We start from the raw sequence: 27,008 nt of genomic DNA, 5'->3' as shown, positions 1-27,008 counted from the left end.
TTTCCCTGATTTCATGCATTTGAAACCTGTTGTTCATGTATTACCATGAAAATGATAACACATTGATGATTTTGTATATATATTTCAAATTTTGTACAAAGATATTCTATACTGTGATGTTATTAATACAAGTAGAAATCCCTGGAAGAATTCCAGTGCTCCCCCCCCCCCCCCCCCCCCCCCCCCCGTGATAATTGCGTAGAAGATTCTACTTTTATATTGTACATTCAATGCAGCCACAAGATGAAACTTACTGTATATTGTTAATGTGACACAACAAACACAAAAAGTAAAACTTACAGATATGTTATACATCCTTGTTTTCGTCATTTTTGAGGTAACAAGGCCATTGGTAATCAATGAAAGCACAATATTTCATATTATTCCGAATTTCACTTGTGTTGGCTCAGTAGATTTATACTTTTAATAACGTGTGTGTTTGGTTGTACACTGGAGTGGCTGTACACTGTAGCATGCAGAGGGGTACTGATTAGACTGCTACACATGCGTACACTATTAAAGAAGACACAAGTTATCCTTCTGCCCTCTTTAAGCCAAGTTGTGATTGTGAATATTGCTAGTGAGAATAAGAAGAGGCTTATACCAGAAGGCCTGGTGTGTTCAATGCACCCTTTAGAATCTTTTTCTGCCTTGTCTGCAGTTGACCCGTAACATTGCAACTCTTGTCTTTGTTCTTCACAGCAAAAGCTACTGGCCAGTGATCTGCTTGACCTCGTTGCATCTTACTTCAACCTGAAAGAGAAGGATTATTTTGGTTTAGCATTCCTCGATGAGACGTAAGTTCCTTGTTGATTACATTTTGCCTTGTATGCATATCCTCTCTACATTTGTATTATGCCCTCTGTCTCAATTAGGGATCTTGGAGACAATTTGAACTGAAAAGAGCTACAGATGTTTTATCTGCGTACAAGTAATGCATCCCTTCATGCATATTATGCATGCAAACCTCATGCAATGTTGTATTCTGAATGCTGTGTTTATAGGGAGTGACTTTCTTTGACATGTGCTCAAACTTCCACCAAATTTGACTTGAAAATTTCAGCACCTTGCAGAATACAGTGGCAAATACCATCTCTTGAATTATTCTCCTCTTTCACAAACAGCTTGAGGCGTCTTCTCAGGTCCAATAAACAAGATGAAGAGCGTAGTCTTTTATCAAAGCAGATATGACATTATGACAATGAATATAACATATCTCTGATATCTGTTCACCCCACCCATGTCCCCATGAGGGCACCCCCACCCCTGTTTCACCTGTGACATCTCCTGCCTTTCTGTCTTACCCCATGTGTTGATGGCATTTAGTACGATTGAAGTGCTCTTTGAGGTATCGTTGCCTCCTGAGCCAAATTTTGCTTTTAAAAGTTGGCAATACATTGTAAGTAGATTATGTCAATAGATTATTGCAACTACAACACATTGAACATGTAAAGGCTTGCCGATATCTTGTAGGTAGTTACAGTACCAGATAAAGGTATGGTGACATATTGCTATTTTGGATAGGTTACCATGAATCAAGGCATGTGAAATTTGATTTAATATACCACACTGAATACACTTCATGATCAGTGAATGATGAAATATTCCTGTTGTGATAGTGGTGATTAATGAATGGGTCCAATGCATACATGTACATTCATTTCTACCCTCAAACTGAAAAAAAAAAAAAAACCCTCAAAAAATCAAACATGGTATTACATTACAAATTATGACATTAAAAATGCATCAATGTTAAGAAATTGCTGAAATATAATTTTTCTTTGAGACAACAATGATGTTCTACAACATGGTTCTTGGGAGATGTGTAGAGTTTTGTTTATACTATTAATTGAATGGCTGGTCCAAAGAAACCAGTGCTATGTGGACTTTTGTCTGCTGTGCTGTATCAATCACTCAGCCAATGCAACTATATTTGACAGTTTCTCTATAGAACATCTTTGTTGCTGTTGATGTGAAAGCAATGATGGGCTCAGGTCTAACAAATTTCTTAGCTCTCCAAATCTGCTTTAGACTTCTATCAAATTTGGGATTATAATTCTCTCTAGGGGGAAACAGAAATAATCTTTAAAAATATATGATTTTCTCACTGACAGTAGTTCTGGCATCTCTATGTGCCCTCAAAGATACACATGTTTTTTGCATCTATAGCTTCATCATCAGTTTTGAGAGGAATATCACTTGTGACAGCCGTAAACTGATGACTCACTCATTGATCATTTATGATTTGATTTATGACCAAAGGGACATCTACTTGATATATTGACCATTATTAGCATTAGTTGACTTTAACTGTGTGGATGCTTCAACTGTAGGAAAGAAATAGAGGAGTATAAATGTATTCTTCAATGTGGGAAAAGGGGGCTTTGGAAGATTGTACATTTTAGAATAGCGATGAGTATGAGCTCCAAGAGTGTGTATGATTAGCTTGATCCGTGTTATATTATGTGCGGTTCACATGCATTAAGAGTGCATGTGTAGCGACATGTTCGTAATGCAGTTAATTCGCTGAGAAATTAGATTAAGTCCATGTGAAGCAGCCAGAGGGAAATGCGTGGTGAGGCAGCATTCTCATTTTCGCTGCCAGCCGTGCAGCCAGTTGGGTCGAGACGGAGAGCGGGTCTGGAAATGAAATTGATCCGTCAAGAAACAGCACTGCTGAAGATGGCACACCTGCCCTCGGTGGCGGGACAGGTTTCCTCTCGTGGACGATATCGACTGCTAACGAGTACACCAGTGACGCAGAAGAGGGAACGACAGACATGATCTGTCAACACAAACACGATCATATCATCCAAAGTGCATTGACAATTTGCCGATGATAATAGTCTATGTAGTACTTATAATTCATAGACCATTTCATTTCTTCTTCTTGATATTAGAGTAGAAAAATACAAGGGATTCAATTTTGACGTCCTTATTTCTTCCTCAGTTACCATTATTTAGACATGTCTCTTTTAGATGAAATATTTTATCATCTTTTCCAAATTGCACCCTTTTCCTACTCGGTGTGATTTTATTTCCGGGCAAGTTTGTGTTATGCCATAATGTTACTGCATTCTACATCAGTGCTCAGAATTTTTACTGCAAGTAAAATGTACAGTGTATAATAATGTTAGGTACCAAATGCCCAGAGTAACAATGGAAATCGTTTCAGTTCACGATAGTTGTGAATCATTCTATCCAAATGTTGTATTATGTAATGTTCAATAGAACACTGCTAGATGTATTTTTTTCTTTGTTCCAAGTAGTAGAGACTGAAGCCCTATTTCAAAATAAGATGGTGCGATTAGTGGTATTGTGGTTGATCTACAGCTACCCGCACAGCAATAACAAAGTCTTTGTGGTTGCGATGTTCCTGAGATGTTGCTTGAGTCCCTCTACCTGCTTTTATACGGCCCCACCTTGCAATTTGAATTGGGACCCAGGTTGCAAATGCGGTGTTCGCTCTCTCCCAAGGCAGTGAGGTAATAGACAAATGTGTCCTGTGACTGGCCCAAGGTAATTAGTCTGGAGGGGCTCAACAAAGGTAATGGCTAAAACAACCTGGAACTGGACATGTGATGTGTCATTTCGCAGAAGACAGCAAGTTGTGAATAGGAATTAGGCCCTACATGTAGTTGAGAAATATTGCTGTTATCAATCTGTAGAAAGAAGTGTACAAGTATGTATTTGGTGATTTACAGATCTGCATTGATCATTTCTCTGACAGCTATTTTTATCAGGTGATCCAAGTATCCTCTCGGATCACCTTCTGTTTTTGTACGGATTCTTTCTTCTTCTTCTTCTTCTTTTTCTTCTTTCTCCCCAAATGTTGTGCATCGATTAGCTCAGAAAGTCCTCTTCCTATCAATTTCAAACTTATACCATATATGTATCGTCTCCCAAAGACGGCAATCGAACTAAAATCAAAATGATCAGTCGACCGTGACGTCACTATGACATCATTATATGAAAACACATTCTCAATCATATCTCATGAATGGAATGGAATTTTTCAATGAAATTTACGTCACATATATTTCAAGTCAAGCGAATTCTACTCATATTCTCAAAATTCATCTATACCTTAAAACGTGCGCGTACGCGCGCGTTGAAATATTTGTATGCTCAAATCGAGCTCCAATTTTTTTTTGCACACGTTTCAGACCATTTGGAGCATTTTTTGAAAAATTGAAAAAATTTTACGGACGCGTACGCGCGCGCGCATATACGCACGCACAGCTCATATGCAATAGAAATTTCCCGTTTTTCACACTTACTACCTGCCTGAAATGTCAGGGAATATGTCTACCAAGTTTCAAGTCAATCCGACTCAATATGACGTCATACAGGCCCGTCAAATTTGAAATTCCGCGCGCGCGTCAATGGCGATATACAGTGCAACAATGCCAAAAAAATGCCAATTTTAAATCCGATATTACTCGTCAGGATGGACGGTGACCCCCCATTTTTTTTACATATTCTGAAAGCTGATGAGTTGTACATGTCATTTCATGAGTTGGAGATGCTGGAAAAATGATTAAAAGATATCAAATTTCTTAATAAAGTAAAAAGAGTAAATTTTCAAAATGACGTCATCAAATTACAAGTTCACTCGAGCGTATCTCACTTATCCTTTGCCCATTTTTACCCAGATTTCAGTATGTTGTAGCTTACTAAATGTTCTTTCATTAATATAATAACAACATTTTGATTAGATGACAGCATCACCTCGTAATATTGGATTGAGAGTAATCTTGTCAAATTTGACCAGTTTACGTGTTATCTTAATGGGAGTGCAGTTTTTCTGGAAATGAAAATTGACATGACTATCTTTTTCGAGCACTAGCTCACCTATGCTTCGGTGAATTTCTCTAAGATTTCAATATGTTGTAGCTGAGACTTTGGGCTATCGTAAGTGTGCCCTTCAATTTTTCATACGGTATCGGGATCACGTCCAAAAACTTGGTTGAAATCAAAGCCTATCTTCGATGTATTTTCATATTTCTTTCTTTTTCCAACTTTCTTTGCAATAACTCAAGAAAAACATACCCTATCACCACCATATTTTGCACATGTTTAGTTCATGTCACGTACATTATTTCATAAAATAACAACTACTTCATCAGACGCCATCTTGGGTATGTAAATTAGGGTCAAAGGTCATAAATGTTTCATCCTGTATCTTGGTGAATACATGTTCTATCTTCCCCATATTTTGCACACGTAAAGACCGTGTTACAGGGATCATTTCACAAAATAACCACTTTTTGCTCAGATGCCATCTTGTCTGTGCAGATCGGGGTCAAAGGTCATATGTACTTCTTTCTTTATCTTCGTTATGACGTGTTATCTCTATGGGAGGGAATTTTTCTAGATGTGAAAATTGACATGATTGTCTTTATCGAGCACTAGCTCACTTACCCTTCGGTGAATTTCTCCCAGATTTTAATATGTTGTAGCTGAGACTTTGCGCGATCGTACGTGACCCTTTGTTTTTTCATATGGTGTCGGGATCACGTCCAAAAACGTGGTTGAAATTAAAGGTTATCTTCGATGTATTTCCATCTTTCTTTCTTTTTCCAATTTTCTTTGCAATAACTCAAGAAAAATAGCCCCTATCATCCCCATATTTTGCACATGTTTAGTTTATGTTACGTACATTATTTCATAAAATAACAACTACTTGATCAGACACCATCTTGGGTATGTAAATTAGGGTAAATGGTCATAAATGTTTCATCCTGTATCTTGGTGAATACATGTCTTATCTTTCCCATATTTTGCACACACAAAGACCATGTTACTAGAATCATTTCACAAAATAACCACTTTTTACTCAAATACCATCTTGGGGGTGCAAAGTGGGGTCAAAGGTCAAATATACTTCATTCTGCATCTTTGATAGTGTATATGGAATTCGGTACCCAAGATGGCAGGTCTGACTCCCTTTTCAAAATGAGAATCCAAACATCACACGACGAATGTCCCTAATCTCAGGTGAAAACTCGAATCATTGATTTAAAAAAAATCGGATCACCTAATTTGTCAGTCTTGACAAATTCCGAGTCTAGTTTTCATTTATATTTTTATCTCTTTCACCCAGAAACTACACACATATGGAAAGAAAAATAAAAAACCTTGCACAATCGGGGTAAAGTGACAGTATTTTCAGCAGTATTTAAATCTACCAAATGATGAAGAACTACCATAAGGAGTTCTGACAGCCAAGTGTCTGTTACTGTGCCCGAGGGAAATATATGAATGTACAATAATTTCTGCCAATCGCACGTTTAAAAAACACACAACTCGCCTTTTGTAGTGGCTCTCTCGTTGCAAATAATATTTCTCGACTCCATGGCATTGAGGCAAATAGCCAAGGTGCAGAGGGCGAAGTTGAGTGTACTCCAGAAAAGGATTCATTTTGTGTGGCATTCAAATGGGGGCCTGTCATTTTAGTCTGAAACGTCACAATGGTAGTTTGGTGGAGTGGAAAAAATGGGGCCATTCAGATACCCCCCCCCCAAAAAAAAAAAAAAAAAAAAAAAGAAAAAAAGAAAAAAAATCTTTGCCATGCGATTGGATAACTGAAGTTATAATGCAACACTTGCCATTGTGTTGATAGTGTTTTTGTGCCATCTTTTGTTTCTAATCTGTCCGCAAAAGAGAAGGTAGATTTGATAGACAAAAGACTCAAAGATGTTGGCATCATGTATTTTAATATTAATTCCATAGTTACATGGTATGATGTAGGCCTATATTACAGAATGATGAAATTCAAGGTCATACATGTACACATATATGTGTTTTACAGTGACTTACTGCATCATGTACTGTATGTAGAAAATACATGATTGAACAAACTGAAATTTGTTTCTTCTAACTCAAGTAGTGATGAATACTGTACCTGCTAATGCCAAATGATTTTAGAATAACATACAGACATATATACATGATAACAGTAAACTGCTGTTGTGTATCTAAAACTTATGAAGTAAATAATTTTCAGTTTTAGTGGCTGTTGTAGAACATGTACTTGTTTAGCAATTCACTTATGAAACAGATTTGCTAGCTGTAGCCACTCCTACTCTATATAGATATAGCAGTCATAGCATCCGTCTTATTCGGGAGGAGAAAGTGGAGACATGCCTGCCTTTAATATGAAGATGCAAGAACCCTGGGTTTCAAGGGGCTTTAGAAACAACTCATGCCTAGTAGAAATAGGGTCTTCACTTTGTTACTTGCTTTTCATCAGGTCGTGTGGTTATGTACTGTATAAGCTGTTATTTTCGCGAGGGTTTAATTTTTGCGAATTTCACGAATTGCAGTTGGATCGCGAATTTAACAACATGCGAAATTGTCTCCATGCACTTTGTTAATAGAGCATTAACCTAAGCGTCGGCGTCGATTCGCGAAAACAACATGTCGTGAAAATGTCTATGACCTCGTCATTCGCGAAAATATATTTACGTGAAAATAACGGCGTATACAGTATCACTTTGTGAGACCCAAGAGTTTCCAGTCAGCTGTCTTGAGCTACCTACATAGCCTGCCCAGCTGGACAGGTGGGAAGCCATAAGAAAGAGTGTGGATGCTACTGGAAATAAATTCCCCCCACACTGACAAGCTATCCTTTTTCCGCCTGCTCTCTTTAGAGAGAAAGATGAAACACATGAATATTTCCCATATTGTCAGCAAGCCGATTTGCTAGGCTGATAGACTGACCCATCACCCATCACCCTGCCCCTGAACCCTGCGGGGTGGGGGTAGTTGTTGATTGCTTAGGGGATATTACTGGCTAGTTGTCTTCTGAAATCAATAGATGGTGGGTAGTCATCTGATAACATGTTTTGTTATTGTTGTTATAAAGCGCTTCAAGGCTTTAGCCTAGTAAAAGATGTCCTCTCATTGGGCTCCTTTAATCAAGATTACATCAGATTGCATTTGTACTTACACATTATACAGGAGGGCCAGACCAATGTGAAAATCTACATGTACACATGTCTGAGACTTTCTAATATTGCGAGGTGGTAGAAATTACCAGCACTGATTGAGAGTGACTAGGTCGCATTACAGCTATCCATGTCAATCAGCAGAGGACTTTTCTGATATGTACACTGGCAGCGTATTCAGTATTCCAAGCTTGTTTCTATTGTATTTGGTTGTAGAGAACAACAAATGCATTTTTAAATGCATTTGTACCAATTCAGTTGTTGTTGATTGTGCACAATCACACCAAAGCAAATGGTTTGTAGCACCTCTGGACCATGCATAAAATGGCCATGAATTTGATAGAGGTTCAGCGTGGCGTATCAATGCAATTTCCAAATGTCATTTACGCACTCTGTCCTTCAAGGAGGTTGTCATAACATCGAATATCATTTGTGTGGGAGTGTATGAGTCTGTGTGTGTGTGTGTGTGTGTGTGTGTGTGTGTGTGTGTGTGTGCGTGCATGCATGAGTGTGTATAACTCATATTTGTCCCTTTACCATAATACAACTGATATGCTTGGATTTTTTTAATGTTTTTTTTTTTAAGGCATAATACAAAGGGCACTCTAACTACAAGTACCTTTAAACTTTGCACAGACTAAATAAATGTCATTCTGGTTGTCAACCAGCAGTTTGTAAACTTCATTGCCAGGGTGCAGTCTATGCTGGAAGAGAAGAGGCAAACAGACATACTGACAAGACAGACAGACTAAAATCAATGTTCAAGTGAAGTCTGAGAAGAGACATGTGTATCGCACATGATTTGATGTGAATGGTTAGAACAGAGTAAACTGAGTTGACTTAAACTACAGAGGAACTGTAGAAAATACATACAAAAGGAGTAATGATAAACTAATGATGATGATGATGATGATGATGATGATGATGATGATGATAATAATAATAGCTACAGTTTGTATAGTGCACAGGTCCACCTTTCGATGTTGATGGCGCTTCAAAAAATGAAAAGATAGTGTAAATATAATTATATACATGTTCAAACATGACAACATAGAAGAAAATGGCAAACAACAAACAAACAAACAACCACATACAACGTACCAATAGCGAGGTAAAGACAAGGTAATCTCCCTCCTACAATGTATCTTGATTTACTTCAAAATACACAACGCAACCAGGGAGGTGTTCGAAAAGGAGAAGAAACAAGAATCTCTCCTTTGTGCCCATGCTCATCTACAAGTCATGTGCAAAGAAAATGACTGATTAAAATGTTGACATTGATGCCAGGTAAGGGTATTAGAAGTGATGGAAATATGTGTCAATGTCATCACTTGTCATATTACAGGAAGCTTTCAAGGTGCTTTTTGCCCCAGAAGAAAAAAAAAAATATTGTGACAGTAACGGATCCAGAGGGGGGCAAAACTGGCGCATGCCCCCCTTTATTTTTCATTAAAAACAAAAGAAAGAAAAAGAAAAAAATGAAATGAAACCAGGAAGTGGCATCAGAAATATTACTGTATACGCTATAATTTTCGCGTGCATAAATTTTCGCGAATTGCCGATGTCACACATTTTCGCGAGTGGTTAAATTCGCGATTGGGGGACCGGAGAAAATATGAAGTGGCAAAGAAAGTGTGAATTTTCACCTTACTAGCAACGAATGCTACCACAGCGACTGGGCTGTGTATACTAGAGATTCTAGTAAATTAGTTAGACGTGGACGTGCTATATGTACGTAAACAAGCTGTTCGGTAAGCCGTAAAATGATCGTATCGTCAAGGCAAGGGATTCATTTTGGAAGGTAATATTTTCGCGTGTTGTTAATTTCGCGAATAGCTCCCGACTCGCGAAATTCGCGAAAATAAAACCCACGCGAAATATATAGCGTATACAGTAGTTAACCCCTCCCCCCCCCTTTACAGAATTCCTGGATCTGCCCCTGTTGTGAGGGGAATGAATGAATAAAAACAGCAAATCAATGAACATTTGAATGAAGTTTGATAGATCAAAAGCTATACTGTAGAGCACTTACAACCCAGTTATTAAAGCCATGAATCTGAGATTACATTGTGTATAAACTGAGTGAGAATCGCCTAATCACAGATATTGGAATCTGATGATCAGGATGAACAGAGCTACCAATTCTCACGCATTGTGAGTGAGACTCAAGCATTTAGGGTCCGTCTCACAATCTCACGCATGACACCCATTTTTCTCACGCATTGGGAGCATAGCTTAAAGATAATAAAAAGTTCTGGTACCTCAAAAGTTTCCCTGAATTTCCTTGTCTTAGTTTGTGTTTCAGGTTAAAGTACCTTTCATATAACTAACACTGTGAGACTTACTCGCCCCAAAGTGCTCTGTTGTCTTAGTAATCGTGCAATTAACTGCGACCAGCAGCCCCATACGCATAGCGTAATCGGTCTTCGCATTGTAGCATTCAGGATCATGACAGATTTAGTATCGCGGGTACATGTCAAGTTAAAATCCCAAAATTTCTTCAATTTGAAGACTTACCAATTAAGTTGAAGTATTGAAAGCAGGCTTAGGGCAACGTTTGGTTCTGCCAATAGTCCCTTTCTGTTCGAATTGATGGCTGAATGTGACTCGGTCGAGAGGACCTTGGGAGAACTACGTACACTGAATACTACAGCCAGTGCATGAGAACACATCACATGCATGCACACAGATTTCAAATCCATGAACGGATAAGATGTTTGTGTGCGCATGCGCTGGCCGTAGTATTCTGTGTATGTAGCTCTCCCAAGGTCCTCTCGACCGAGTCACATTCAGTCATCAATTCGAACAGAAAGGGACTATTGGCAGAACCAAACGTTGTCTGAAGCCTGTTTTCAATACTTCAACTTAATTGGTAAGTCTTCAAATTGAAGAAATTTTTGGATTTTAAACTGACTATTAACCGCGATACTACTTCTTTCATGATCCTGAATGCTACAATGCGAAGCCGCATTACGCTATGCGTATGGGGCTGCTGGTCGCTGTTAGCTATGCATATGTGGCTGCACGGTGCTGGTCGCAGTCAGTGGTTTCGTACAATACAGCTGTACACATACATTGTACTATAATTTTCGCCGCGGTACCACGACGGCTCTGGTACGAAACCATTATTGCATGATAAAGACGTGAGAGCACTTTGGGGCGAGTAATTTTCACAGACAACGTACTTTAACCTGAAATGCAAACCAAGACAAGGAAATTCAGGGAAACTTTTGAGGTACCAAAACTTTTTGTTATCTTTAAAGGATTAAAGTGAGAGTTGCAATTGAAGGCATATTTCCCTTTTGTCTTTCAAAATAAGTAAAAAAAATAGTCACAGTTTAAGTATACACCAGCTTGCACCATTAAGAGCTAAGATTTGAAAAAGCTCCCAACTGTGGGAGGGCGGACACCCCCTCCCACACCCTCCCCTCGCTCAGTCGCTTCGCTCCCTCGCTCACGCACATGCGCGCACCGAGATGCTGAGTCATGAAAATCTCACTCGTAAAACTTTTTCGAGCTTGGCATCTATGGATGAAACTTGGTTTAAGACTGATCATATGCATGCTTCCCATGGACTGTCACTGAACAAAAATTGCTAGAATTTGTGTGTAAGAATACAGTCCTCAGTTTACAAGAAGTATGAAGGATATTTCTTTGAATCCTTTTCGTGTCTTTATCTATCATTTACTTTTACTTCTGTATTATCCCTGTTTCGTATGTTTTCTTCCTGCTATTATACGGTATGACCAGACCAATGAAAGAAAATACTGAAATTGCATTTGTTATTGGAGAATAATGTAGGCCTACATGCAGAAGGTCATAAATGAATAAGACTGAGTTTATGTGATCAACCCATTGAACAAATCTTATTTTTGGAATGAACGATGTGTTTGTTGTATATGTCACGTGCTTTTACTGCAGGTATGTGGGGTAGTATTGAAGTAATACAAAGACAGGAGTGATGTTAATTCAGACTTGGAGAAAACCAGTCAATAAAATACAGACTCAATGAAAAGATAGTGGTTTTGCCGAAGGTCACATTGTATAGCTGAACAATGCATGAATAATCCCACACACATGTTGTGTTCCGTCAATGACTAAGAGGTACGTTGTATATTGAGTCTTCCATTCATACTGTACAGTTCATCATGACAATTTGACTTAACTCTTGTGAGACTGCCGCATATTTTTGTTATTCTGTAGCAGCAAAGTATCTGCTAGCTATTGATTGAACCAGACAATAGAATTGCCTTCTGTATGACAGTGAATATCTGTATCAAAATATCAATAGAACAATAAGAGGATTTTTGTTGACCAAATCAACATGACCAAAAAAAAAAAAAAAAAAATCACAATATATGATTCATGTGTGATGTATCACCTTTCTAAAATCTTACCTTGTAAGAAATGTGTGAAGCACGTGGCATGCATGTAGTTTTTGAAAAGCTGCATTTCTGTCAAAGAAAACCTTAAATTATGCAGATTCCTTCTTGAATGGATGAGATAATAATTGAAGTACTTTCCAGGAACTTAAATGAGTTTCTAACAACATAATCACATTGGATAAAGGATACAAACAATCAACAAGGATGTAGCCTTTCGTGAGTAGCCATTCATAAAGGATTGAAGGGTTTGCCCAAGGCCACTGAAAAAATATAAAATTGTGTTGTTGGCGGCTGTGGTTTAGAAAATGCACTGACATCATGGTACCGTGTATATGTGGCAGAACTCTTGGTTCAATGCTTAAGAAAAAAAAAACTACAAACAAACAAACTGAGTCAATAGGTTGCCATTTCCAATGTGTGCCTTCATTGTAGCAGTGTCTAAAGGGACATAGCAGTTTCCGTCTGTCTGAAAATCATTGACATTAAGACCAACATTGCATGGTTTCAATGAAATTGTGAGTTCTGCTCCACTTGCATTGCATAGTTATGAAGCGACTGCATTCCTGGTCCATTCATGGGATAGAGCTCTGTGTGGCTTGCACCTCCCCCTCACGTTGTTGTGTCTCACTCATGAGGCATTTGAGGGGGTCGAGAACAGGATGTGTGCTTGTGCAGTATTTTTAACATGATGATGCGACAACCACAAGTGTTCTGCATCATGTTACTCATGTTCAATGTCGGCGGTGTGCATTGGGATACACTGTTGTCAGGTAACTACCTGACGCCTTGACCAATTACCAGAGTATGAACAGTGCGAGAGTTGTCAGAGTAGTGATGGAGATAACGTTTAAGGGGAAAATTCCTCTATTATGATGGACTCGGGATGCAGAGAGATGCAGTGAGACCCTAAGCAAAGGTACAATAAAAGTTTAAATAGACAATTGGTGTATGACTTCAAAATTTCTTTGTTTATTTCATGTGCTGACCTGTCTAGATTGTAGGTCTACAGTAATATTTGATGTCAAACTGGTAGAATTGTATTAAGAAACTATGAAAAGAAAAATAAATAAAAATTCATTCTCCAAGACATCGAAGAAGTACTCTGTTGAGCTCCTTTAGAAGACATGGAGGATGTTTACTTTAACATATCTCAATTATGATTTTGGGTGATATGAACTTTTCATGAAAGATTAATAGGATTGTGAACTTCTTCTTTTTTAAAGATCTATTCTAGTAGTTAGTGTGAAATGGCAGGTTGTTGCAGAGTCGCTATCTATCACATAGAGATGATGGCACATGAACTGTATAGTCAAATCTTTGAACCGAAGTACCCAAATTTTTTCACTAACTTTTGCATTCTGTTGGGGAAATCTATCTTCTACATGTTAGTGAAAGTAAGCATAGGAGAACCTAAAAGAATATGAATAAAGTAGTTTATATCACCTTTACTTGAAATATTAAATATTCATTACCCAGTACTCATCTTCAACTCCGAATTTCAAACTGACATCTTTTTTTTTTTTTGTTGTTGTTGTAGTTATCTGCATAATAGTAAACTTTGTAGTGGACTGTAGGAAAAAATAAACTGTTCAATTGCATCATTCACATTACAGCTTCTTACAAGTAATGTATATAATCTCAGAGTAATTCACAACATCATTGCATGGATAGTCACTCGACTAGTTAAGCAGGGCAATGCATATGCAATTATCATAAATTTGACAACATTTAAGTGTATTGTGGGTCCTCAAATATCTGGTAATAAGAGAATTGTAACCCTGTATAAAGTACTGGTCACATGATAAAGACAAAGGTTTACATTATTCATTGTCACTGATACTACAATGACATGTTTTAAAGAACCAGAGCTTTTGTACAGAGTTTGGCAAAACAGTATAATTACTGGAGGATGAGGACAATGACTATTCTGATGACTTTGATGAGTAGGATTCATTCTTTTGATATCGAACTTGCAACATGATACTAAAACAAAGAACTCTTGGAATAGACCTCATGACTGGAATCATTTGTACCAAGTAGACAATGAAGATGAAATCAGTGGAGATGAGCTTCCCTGTATCAACTTTGTCATGACACAGTTATACAAGAGACATTGCAGCTGCCAAGTGCTTGGGTACTGTGTGAGTATTGATTGTGAGACATGCTCTATGCTGCCTGTCTGTGAGGTTTAAGAGAGCCCTCTTGTGTCCACAAAGTGTTAACGGGGGAAACACTGGGCTTTCAGTGAAGTCATCAGCTAACAATGTTATCAGGTGAGGAGAGCCATGAGTCATGCCTGGACAGACAGACAGATGGACAGACAGACAAACACACCCACCCACCCCTAACCCCCCCCCCCCCCCACACACACACACACACGCACACATCTCGACACTGGTGCTAGGAGTATGTGTGGTCAGTCACTCTATTGTTTACAATAGCTGCTTTCCAATAGATACTGAAACTGTTTTGTCAAGAAAAAAAAATCAAACCAAAAACAACAAAGACCCAAGAATAAATGTAATCCTGGCCAGTTTGCCCAAGAGTTTATCACTTGTTTGTGTTTGCTGACTGACAGTTCCTATCAGCTGTTTAAAGGGATGTGAAGATTGTTGGACTGATGCGACTTTTCATGATAATCAGTAATACTTTGCTTTTGGTGGTATACATGCTGAACAAAGCAAACAAAGCGATGTGCATATTTGTGCCTATTTGCATCTTTACCATCCCCAAGGGAGGAGGTTATGTTTTCGTTACCGTTGGTTTGTTTGTTTGTTCGTTCGTTAGTTAGTTAGTTTGTCCGTGTGCAAAATAACAAAAAGTAGTCAACAGATTTGGATGAAACTTGCAGGAAAGTTTGAGAATGACACAAGTAACAAATGATTAACTTTTGGTAGTGATCCGAGAATTTTTGGGGAATGTATGAAGGATTTTTTATATTTTGGCAGGTAGGGTCAATGAACTTGGGAGTTCAGGCTGCGCGTATTTGAGGTTTGCATGCGCACACTAAGGTGCGTGCTCTAGTTTCTGCTAGGGCGAGGCGCGACGTGCAGCTGAGGGTTTATGACGTAACAAAGGCTTCTATATTGGGAAATTCGGCGACTCTCAGCACACAATGCTGTAAGTACGTATGGGTGGAAATCACTGATATCTCTATGGAAGAACAAGATCAGTGGTGGAAATGAGCTGCATACTTGGCGGAGGTCTGCACTCTCGGAGTGCTTCTCTAGTTTTATTATGTATCTTCATGTATCATGTCACATCAAAGAAAGAAAACATAACAATTTGTTTTGAAACCTTTATTGCATTTCAGTAAATGTAGAAGTGGTGGAGTGCAGTGACTAAGATATTATGATGATGCATGTATGGTACATGAATGCACTATACGTTTGTACAACAGTTCCCCCCCCCCCCCTCGAGTAGTACACATGCAATTCAATGACTCTTTCATGTTACATTATTATTTTGCACTTTAAAAAAAGAGAGTATAGATTATAAAGGGTTTGAAGAATGCAGTGATGTATTTTGTGCTTGAATTGTCTCAGCAAGAAGGGTAAGATTTACAGGAAACTTACCACATTTTCATCAATCATCAATTCTCCTTCTAAGAAAGTATATATTTACCACCAAGAAAATATACAAAAGGTGTGAGAACTTCCTCTTTTTAAACCATGAATAATGCAGTCTTTGATAGTTTACTGTTGTGAATAGGAGACCAGTCTAAGTTCATCATGCAAACTTATTTTAAAAAGAGAAGATATTCATTAGGACCTACAAGGATGGCTATAGAAATGAGACAACTCTTTGCGTGAATTTATTTGAACATGAATAATACACTTGAAAGCTGTGCAGTGAAAACAGTATATCCTCATTTCTTCATACAATATTCATTCTTAAACAAAGGAAGCAAATCAATGACTTCGTCAACTCACTGCACAAGTAGCCTCAGTGCTCATTTACAATGCAGAGCAAGCTACTCCACAACCCCTTAAAAAATGGAAGTGAGACCTCTTTAGCCAGACTTTAGACAGGGGAAGCACCCAGTCACTGAGGTAGTAAGGTTTGTTGTGGTGTGCAAGAGTTAGCACAAATAAAGCTTTCCGTGCTGCATGACTCAGACCTCAACTATTTCTTTCATTCGGAACAGGAGCACAACAAAAGAAGTCAGATGAAGTCAGATGTCCAAAAGGGTTTTCCCTGTGGTTTTCTTCCTGATAAGATCTAGGTGTCTCAAGGAGAACCAACATAGTTAAAGGATATTTTCCTGAATGTCTGCTCTAGTTTCTGTGGAAGTTTGGAGGTAGAGCACAAGAACAGCTGTTTGTTGCTGTTCATCCTGTTCTGATATAAAAAATAGAGAAGGTACAATGTAGTTTAAAGTGAAAATATTTTGTTTACATCCAAAATAACAAAGACTTACTTTCACACAGCCAATAATGTTGATTTTGTCGATGATTGTGATGATGGTAATGGCAGAGATGATGATGATGATGATGATGTTGATGATGCTGATAATGATAATGACAATAATTATAACAATGAAATAATACTGATGATACAGATGTTAAAAATTATGAAAAAGTCATAATGATAATACAACAATCACTTCTTAACAATGATGTATAAATAATCAATTAGTTACTTCAGAAAAATGTACACAAAAATATAAAGATTATCTTTAGACTGTTAAATGATACTTCATGTGAAACTTGTTTAATGGTACAAAGACATACATCGCACTCGCAATCACATCTTACATATTGTTCTATTCGTATTTTGACACTGGCAGAAATCACTTCAACTGGCTGCAGCTGGACAAGAAGGTCCTGGACCATGACCTCCGGGCCAAATCGGGCATCCTCACCCTCTACTTCAGGGTCCAGTTTTTCACAGAGAGCATCAACCAACTCAGGGACAGTATAACCATCGAACTATTCTACCTGCAAGCCAAAGAGTCTGTATTCAAGGTGGGTACTTTTCATTGAATTCCAAACATAGTGACGTAGCAAATTTTCTATCAAAAATTAAAGTTTTTTTTCTTCATTTTTTTCCATTTTAAAAAAATAATTCAATTACTGTATACGCCGTTATTTTCGTGTACAGATAGTTTCGCGAATGACAAGGTCATAGACATTTTCAGGAGATGTTGTTTTTCGCGAATCGACGCCAACGCTTACGTTAATGCTCTATTAACAAAGCGCATGGAGACAATTTCGCGTGTTGTTAAACTCGCGATCCAACTGCAATTTGCGAAATTCGTGAAAATCAAACCCTAGCGAAAATAACAGCTTATAAAGTACTCATATGCAGGGAGCTTCTACTCTTCCCCCCCCCCCCCACCTTGGCCATGCCATCAGTTTGGTTCTATACAAAAACAAACACACAACAAACTATGTGTTCCTTGCATGGCATATTCCATGTCTTTGTTGTTGTTTTTTTTGTATTTTGCCTTTTAGTTTGTTTATTTTTTTCTAAGTAGACTTGGCCTTTTTTCTCATATATTTCCCTTTACAAGGAAACATGGATTACACGGTCAGTCATATAAACTAGCAGTAGCTTAGTTCATGCTCACAAATGTGTAATATGATGATAAGTGTTCTTCTTTTCACATGATCCTACAGTCAGACCATTAAGTTATGTTACTCCCGCACGCACTGCGCACGGGGCTGCTTCGTGCGGCTGCGTGCGGTTTCGCACGGGTGCGTGCGGCTCCGTGCCATTTCATACGGCCTCGTGCGGGTGCGTGCGCTTCTGTACGCCCCCGTGCGACCCCGTGCGACCTCGTGCGCCTCCGTGCGGCTGCGTGCCAGTCAGTGCGCCTCCGTGCGGCTGCGTGCCACCGTCGAGTGCGGACCATCTGGCACGCTACCGTGCGAGGTGTTGGCACGGTACCGTGCGTGGTGCTGGCACGCTACCGTGCGAGTCCGTGCGAATCTAGCATCCTGCTAGTCCCGACACGGGACTCTTATCTTTTTTTCACTCTCTCATACGCCCTCATTGGCGGTATACGAAGGCAGTCTAGGCAGTGGACTAGCATCCTGCGTGCGAATCCATTGGAGGCCGTGCGTGCATGCATTGTAAATAATAATATCCCCTTTGTAAGTGTGTGCTCATGACTATGTGTGCGCCTGCGTGTCCATGTCTGTGGATCCGTGCCCATGCCTGTGTGCCTGCAAGCGATCGCGAGAAGACGATACGATGTACACACTGTACAATGTTCAATGAAAGCCCTTACAAGTCTGTGCAACTGCGTATTACATGTAAACACTCATGCCTGTCCAAAAATGGACGATTTTCTACATTGCAGAGATCACTTGCAATCTTTCTAAGAATATGGAGTACCATCACCGTGTGTACATGTATCTCTCCTTGCAAAGAAATTAGAAAAATTGTGTGGTTGTATGTGTGTCTTTATCACTCGATAACTTGAACAGTGTAGAAATAATCATGGTAATAGTGACAATTAACAACAACAGAGAAAAGCTATTGTATAATTACATCAAGGGAACCATTTGTTGATGATGATGATGATGATGTTGATGATCACTCAAAAGGTAATAATAAATGTACATTGTAGATGTTCCATATTGTTACATTATCAGTATGGTGTATTAGTATTTTCACTATTTTTGCCTCTCTTAAAAAAAAAAAACACACACACACACACATTCTTTGTCCTTTCTGATATTCCCCGAAAGCTTTGAAATATATGTAGAGCTTACACATTGTCGTAAGCAGGAGATAAAAAAAAAAAAACATCGTCGCTGCAGGATAGGTCGGTATATTAACAGTTTCCGTCTCGATAGGTTTGTAATCTTGGCAAAATACATATACATAGATTAAGAAATATAAATATACATTTATATAGATATATATATTATATACATATACACAAATATATATAGATATTGATTGAATCGTTTCTTTATTCAAGAAAATGTTTTACATTACACCACCGGTCTAGTTATCCCAAGGTTTCTTTGAAAATGCTGCAAGCATCAAAATATCAAACATCGTAATTTTTATATACAATTTCCCGTAAATGCTAAGCGTATGAGAGAAAGAGATAGAAAAGAACAAAAAACTTCTGCCATATGTCTTGTTTCTCGCTTTATTGCAGCGTATGTCATTGTCGAAGTATAAATGCTATGATAAATGTTGGTAACAACCACATGAGAACTTGCACATTCGATTCCCAACAACCATTAAATCATTGGGGTCCGTAAAAAAGGTTACATAATACATACGAAGCACCTCATTATAATGTATTCGATGGACCGGTGCAGAAAAACTGGCTGTCTGTAATCGGCCTTTGAACATCTCTATTATGCTCATAATCCCCGACTTTTCAGATGCCGGCTACGAGCGCGTCCAGGGATGTTTTTGTATCAACATTCTGACTATTCATGGAGGTACAATGTAACCTGATACTCTGGCCACCTGGTCTATTCAAAGTATTCTTGCGTAATACACGCGCGTAATTATGTTAGGCTGTGTTTCACCATGATGAATATATAGGACCCCGTAGTAGCAATATCGGCTCTTGCGTTGTATGAATGCTATACAGGGATCCTCCATTTGGTTCGTTGGTCAAGTATATAGATTCTTTTAACGATCTTATAAGCAGGCTGTCATTCATAAGTATGACAGAAAAACAAACAACAACTTCAAGCAACATCGAAGTTGAGTTTCGCGAACTAATCTTCCATTTGAGTTGGTTTCTCGGTTTTGTTTCAACAATTTTTATAATGTTGACAAAAGCCTGATGGGATGTTCAATATTCAATTAAATCATTGCACCTTTCTCGCAATCTTTGACAACTAATGATGACTAAACCTGTGAAATCCACGATTTATTTATTTATTTATCTGTGTTTTTTTTTTTTTTTTTGTATAGAGACGTTTTCTTTTTGAATTTATCTATCATGACTGCCTCCAGATTTCGACCATAATTATATGTCTTAGGTTTCCATGGGATCAATAAAGGAGATCAACGAGCGCATTTGTAGGTTTCCTGTCGGGTTTAATGTTGCAAAGTTTATGTGCAATCACGATTCACTTTCAACCCTATATACACCGTAATGTCGGGATGAGATATTGTTCACTACACATCAAGTGAGATTAAATCTTACACAGTGTACTGTGATATGATATATATGATAAAAGTCATCAGCAAACGGGATAGATTATTGTTTTGTCTATGTGTGTGTGTGTGTGTGCGCGCGTGTGTGTGTGTGAGAGAGAGAGAGACATGAGAAAGGGTGGAGAATATATATATATATATATATATATATATATATATATACATTTATATAATTATATATTCACTTACAACTATATGATCTTATAAAACACATGTTCAAGTCAGTTGACGGAACATTTATTAGCTCTTCCGGTCTGCCTATGAAACATCGGAGTCTATGCGATAAGAAGAAAGATTGAGAAATAGAGAGAGAAAAATAAAATAGGCTGGTCTTCTAAATTTTGTTCGATGAATGGTAATCTTAACACACTTTTGCAAACGAAATGAAATATTATACACGGCTAGGTTTGCCTATAATCTGTGTTATGGTGATATCTTATTAGATTATACATAATAATACGGGCAAAGTATCTTGGATAAGTGATCGCCACCATCGATGAGGATATTCAATCTAGACGACTAATTGAAGATGATGAGAATAAAGAAGACATAGTGGATAGCTGGAAAGGAAAGTAATGTGATGCAATGAGATAAAAATGAAGGAGCACGAATCGAGGCAAATGTATTACAAAGGAAGAGAAAATGGCATATTCGAGTGTTCAAAATGGTTTAACATTATGCGAAGATTTCATAGTCATTTTTTTTTCTGTGTGTGTGTGTGTGTACGTTTGTTTTCTAATTTTACAGTTATGTAATTCGAACTCGTCGACAAAATAAAAGAAAAAAAAGATAGCGCCATGAATATGTTCATAATTCAATCTCAGTTTCCTCTCACTATATCCTATCACTTCAAAAAAACGTATTCAAATTAGAATGCCCGTAGACAATTCAAATTCGTCTCCATGTGAGAGAGCGTCTTTTCAAACAGGGTCGCAGGTGACCATTCCCGAATTCGACGCAGAAGTTAATTCAATTTAGCAACAACAAAAAAAGGCTGGCCATCGCGTATACTCCAGCAGCTGTAGAAGAAGCCGACATGATCATAGAAGTATGACAAGCACAAGCCACACAGGCTTGAAGGCCTAAAATTATTACATCACTTGAGAAAATAAGGAAAAGGCAATATCTTTGTTGAAATAAACAACATTTCTCCTGGCATTCTTCAATCTCTCATAACAGACGGCTAATTTTGCTGAATTGTTCTTCTCTTATGTCATGAGTGTAAATCAATATTTGTTTAATTGTTTATACAGTACCAGTCATCCCCCGATAAAAGACAAGAAAGAAATGAAGAACTAATCTCATTCAATAAGCATAATGTATAAAGGAAATGAGCATTTGCTGCAATCGTTTATGAATATGAAAATGCTGCAATGTGCATGAGTGCGAGAAGTCTAATGGAATGAAAAAATGTAGTCCTACCTAAATGCATATATATCCTCATATATATATATATGTTACGCTGGCACGATAAGTGAATAAACCACTTCAATAGCAGCATGAAAACATTTGATTTCATCGATACACATGAGATAAGACAAGAACATTTCATGCTTTTATTGCCCAAAATACCTTGCTCCTAAACAAAGTGTTCAATTGAAGCGATGGGTTATCACAGGTCCATCTCTCACAAAATTGAATCACTCTTCACAAATTTGGAGCGCTTTCTACGAAGGCAAATGCATTCTATGGACCGGTGCAGAAAAAAGGAGACCGTCTGTAATCGGCCTTTGAACTTCTCTATTATGCTCATAATCCCCGACTTTTCTACGAGCGCGTCCAGGAATGTCTTTATATCAACATCCTGTCTATTCAATAAGGTACAGTGTAACCTGATACTCTGGCCACCTGGTCTATTCAAAGTATTCTTGCGTAAAACATTCGCATATGTTAGGCTGTGTTTCACCATGATGAATATATAGGACCCCATAAAGGCAATAACCATCGGCTCTTGCGTTGCATGAATGTTATACAGAATATCCTCTATTTGGTTTGTTGGCCAAGTAGATTATTTGAACGACCTGTAAATGACATAATCAGACTGTCATTCATAGGTATGAGAGAAAGAAAAAAAAAACTTCAAGCAACATCGAAGTTGAGTTTCGCAGACCAATCTTTCATTTGAGTTAGTTTCTAGGTTTTGTTTCAGCAATTATCCCTTTCATAATGTTGACAAGAGCCTGATGGGATTTTCAATATTCAAATAAATCATTGCATCTTTCTTGCTTTCTTTGACAACTTTTGATAAGTAAATCTGAAAAAATCCATGCTATTGCGGTACCTGCCATCCACACAGAAGTTTCTTCTCTTTTTTTTTTTTTTTTTGGTATAAGAAGTTTACTTTCTGGAATTATCCATTATGTCTGCCTACAGATATGACTTAAGGTTTCCATGGGATTTAATAAAAGAGATCAACGAGCACATTTGTGATTCAACAGTAGGGGTTAAATGCTGCCAATTGTATGTTCAATGTTATAATTGACTTAAAACTCTACTGCCAAGAAGTATTGCTCATTACGAATCACATGAAATAAGATTTCACATAGTGATAAGACAGAAGTTATTTGTTATAATATTATTATGATGAAAACTCATCACTAACCGGAAAGACTATTGTTTTGTGGAATTTGTATATTTGATAGAACATTTATGAGGTCTTCCGGTCTTCAGGCGAAACACTGGAATCTATAGCGATGAGAAGAAAGATTGAAAGGGAGAGAAAGAGAGAGGAAGAAAAATAGGCTGGTCTTCTAAATGTTGTTTGATGAATGTACATATATTAGATATTGTTGTATATATATATATATATATATATATATATATATATATGTATATATATGTATATATATAAATATATATATATATAATACAGGCAAAGCATCATCGAGAAGTGATCTTCACTAATGATATTATTCAATCAAAGAATTGGATAACTGGAAAGAGAGGGAGAGAGATCAAAGAGGGTGGGGGGGGGGGGAGAAATATGATGGTCTTCTAAATTCTTTTTGATGGATGGTAATCCGATCACACTTTAGAAATCGAAATGTAATGTTACATCCGGTCAGGTTTGCCTATCTATGTTATGGCAATATCTTTTGAGATTGTATATACGGGCAAAATATCTGTATACGTTTGTAGGCGGGAATGAAGTGGAAAGCCGGAAAGGAAAGTGATGAAATGTAATGGGAAAGAATAAAGGAGCACTAATCGAAGGAAATGTATCATAAAAGAAAAGTAATGGAAACTTGATTATAAATAATGGCACATTATGCAAAGATTTTGCAGTCGTTTTTCTGTATGTTTTTATTTCAATTTCATAGTTAAGTAATTCATAATCGCCAACAAAAAATAGCTTCCTGAAGATGGCCATTCAGGTTTGTTTTCCCTTCGCTATATGGTCAGTTTTACAGTAAAGGGTGTAACTTTGATGTGGCAAGGGTCAAAAATTAAAGTTGTGTTTCCATTTTTATCTTTGCCTTTATTTCATATAGGAATGTCTATATTTTCAATATTTTGTCATTCCAGAGCTTAATTCTTAGGCTAAATATGAAAAATGAAGTGACTATTATGGAATTTTAGATAAATTTAGGTAAAAACAACAAGAATGTTTTGGTCACCCACAGCAACCAAATGAAGATAAATGGTGGAGCTAATGCAACTTTTCATTTGCTGTGAACAGATATTTGAAATATCAAAACACTTTTCCCCCAACAGATATTCGCTCTTGCAATTATTTGGATGTGAACTTCAAATTCCAAGGTAAAAATGGTACCTGACAAACTATTTTTAAGTTAAAAGAATCTTCTAGAAGCAAGAGCCACTCTAAACATAGCCCTAAATTATCTCTTGGTAACAAACATTTATCAACCCAAATCCCAAAGAAATTTGATTATTTTTGACAAAGTTGAAATTTTCAGACTTGTGAGTTTCGGAGGCTTCAGTTAACAAACTAGTGTGTTTCGGAGGCTTCAAAACTGCTAACACAAAGTTCTAGTCCTGTATTCACTTAAAATAATAAAACTACAGTAAGCAACTATCACTACATGCTAGAATAACAACAAGGCATCAATAAAATGTGAATAACAGTATACAGATGTACATTTTATGGCAGTGCATAATGTTTACCCTTCATACAAATTGTACTTATTATTATAAGGAAATTGGCTTCCACAAAAGTGAGTAACAAACTGTGTGCACTTTGAGTAATGCTCAGTTCGAATTTATGACATTACATGAGGCACTATGATTCTAAAGGAAACTGCAACAGTAGCAATAAAAGTACACTGGCTGGGAACATCTTTTTTTTTTTTTGCGGCTTGAAGTTAGCAGCAACACATGTTTCGGAGGCTTCATCATGACTGTTAACATGCAAAAATGGTCCATTTTAAGGTGATATGAAGTACATTAATGCAGCTGATTGTTTCCAAATGACTAACAATGTTGTAACATGTAAAATAGTATTTATTTGTATGCATAAAAGAGACTTTCCAACATATATGTTAAGAGACACAGAAAAATATTTTAAATCTTTATGCTCAGTTGTATACATACAGTGTACACTGTATTTGCATATCCATGACTTTGGCAATGCAGAACATGATTAGGCTACACACATGTACAGCTGTATGCATTTGTCAAACTTTTCATCATAATGCAGTAAGAATTACTTTCATTGAGTTAGAACTGTAGCTATAGACTTAATGCAAAGATTATGTTTGCTTGCTTTATAAGTGCAGTTTGTGGGATGTATATTGACATAAACCACCCATCATAATTGTTTTATATACATGTGAAATCAATTTCAGCTGTTGATGAGAAAGGGATAGAAAATAGACTATGTGATGGCATGACGGTTAGATTACAACATAGCATTGTAAAATATAGAAAGGGGGAAAAAAGGCTTATAAACATTCTTTTGCATATGACCATGCCTGATATCCCCTACTTTAGCTATCAAATGCAGTGATCATGGTCATAGAACAGCAATCTTAAACACCGATCAGCCATTCCATGTAAGGGTCATCATCAAACTGTCATCATCAAAATGGAGTTGGAATAATCAATATATTGGTGATATTATCATGGAGCTCAATAGAAATTGAAATGGTCAAGATCCCATTCATCTTTCTGAATCGCCTGTTGAAAAGATAAATGTACATACCCTACCCATGACTGTGTACGAATTTGAATTTAAAAAAATGTTGACCAAATGTATAGTTCCCTATAATATATGATAGTTAGAATTTTACTTTCTTTTTCTGTGGTATACAAGTCACCCCTGTTTCATATCATTTTATTTTTCATTTTTTTTAATTCTTCAAAGGCTTCTTTTTTATAGTTATTTTATAAAATTCCAGTTTGTGTGACTCCTGTGACAGCTACATTGTAGGAGGCCTGTTTTTGAAGGTACTGTACGCACTGAGAAATTGCTAACTGAACTTTTACTGTTTCTAAAAATGACTACCTTTTTAGCAAAAAAAATAAAAATAAAAAGCAGCAAATGTGTTTAAATATCAAAGTTTGTTAGAAACCCACAAGTTTGCTTTAAATAGTATATAAACCCACAGACTACAGTTTTAACCCTTTGAATTTCAAAATAGTTAGGGGCTTGTAACTTTTTCCAGAAAAGCCAGGACTAAACATATTATAAAGATTTCAATCATTTCAATATTGTTCTTCATGAACATAACTTCTCCAGTCACCCACCCATGGAAACTACATGTACTCCATGGCAACAGGCTATTTATAAGTAGAGGTCTATATGTCATTTATAAACGTCCTATCCCAACCATTACTGTCCATTTACTGCACTGAGAACTACATCCGCAAACATGTCATAGAGTCTCACACATGTATGCGAAGAGATGTTTCGTAACACAAGTTACATTTTGTTTAATCAAAAATAGTCAAGTGGTCACTGCCAGCATGATAAAGTATGGAAAATAGGGTATAGTATCAAGATTGTGTTGCACCTTGCGTGCATCAGATCTGACATACAGATTGATACGAAAACCTGTCTGAATGAAGTAATCAAATGTCAAAATTCCAAAGCAGTACCCTATGATCCAAGTCACACCACAGAAATGATAATCTGCAAGATGTTAGCTATTTTCAAATCCAATCACAAATTTATTGATTAATTACTTTCCTCCAAATAAGTATTGGAAATGAAAGCCAAAGAACTTGTTAAGAAATGGAAAGCTGAAAAAGTCAAGATTTTAGTATGGCAAAAACAAATGCCATGTGAGTAACAATGGAATGGATTTGTCAATGGGTTATAAATGGACATGTAACAGATTGTGTTTCGAAACTATTACACTCAGATGATAGTGAGTCGAAAGTGTAAAAATCCAAAAAGTATTTTCCACCATTTGCTCTGGATCATGCATAAAAAATACAACCTTAAATTCAAATATTCAATTTCAATTAGTTAAGTGCATGCTTCCCTCTTGAATAACCATCTATTAAAGTCCTTGAATCTTCAGGACAGGAATAGTGTTCAGTTCTTTTTTTAAAAAAAAAGGTGTAT

General features: G+C 37.2%; 1 protein-coding gene across 1 annotated transcript in view; it reads left to right on the top strand.

The window, feature by feature from the left end:
- The window catches only part of LOC140241201 (uncharacterized), a 141,403-nt gene that overhangs the window by 27,365 nt on the left and 87,030 nt on the right, over positions 1-27,008 (top strand). Inside the window, 2 exon segments of the mRNA XM_072320960.1 lie at positions 703-797; positions 17,127-17,304. Of these exon segments, the coding sequence (XP_072177061.1) occupies positions 703-797; positions 17,127-17,304 (273 nt within the window).

Source organism: Diadema setosum, chromosome 2 (assembly GCF_964275005.1).
Source record: "Diadema setosum chromosome 2, eeDiaSeto1, whole genome shotgun sequence".
Lineage (NCBI taxonomy): Eukaryota > Metazoa > Echinodermata > Echinoidea > Diadematoida > Diadematidae > Diadema > Diadema setosum.
The sequence above is the reverse complement of the archived record's forward strand: the minus strand, read 5'-3'. Positions and strand labels throughout refer to the sequence as shown.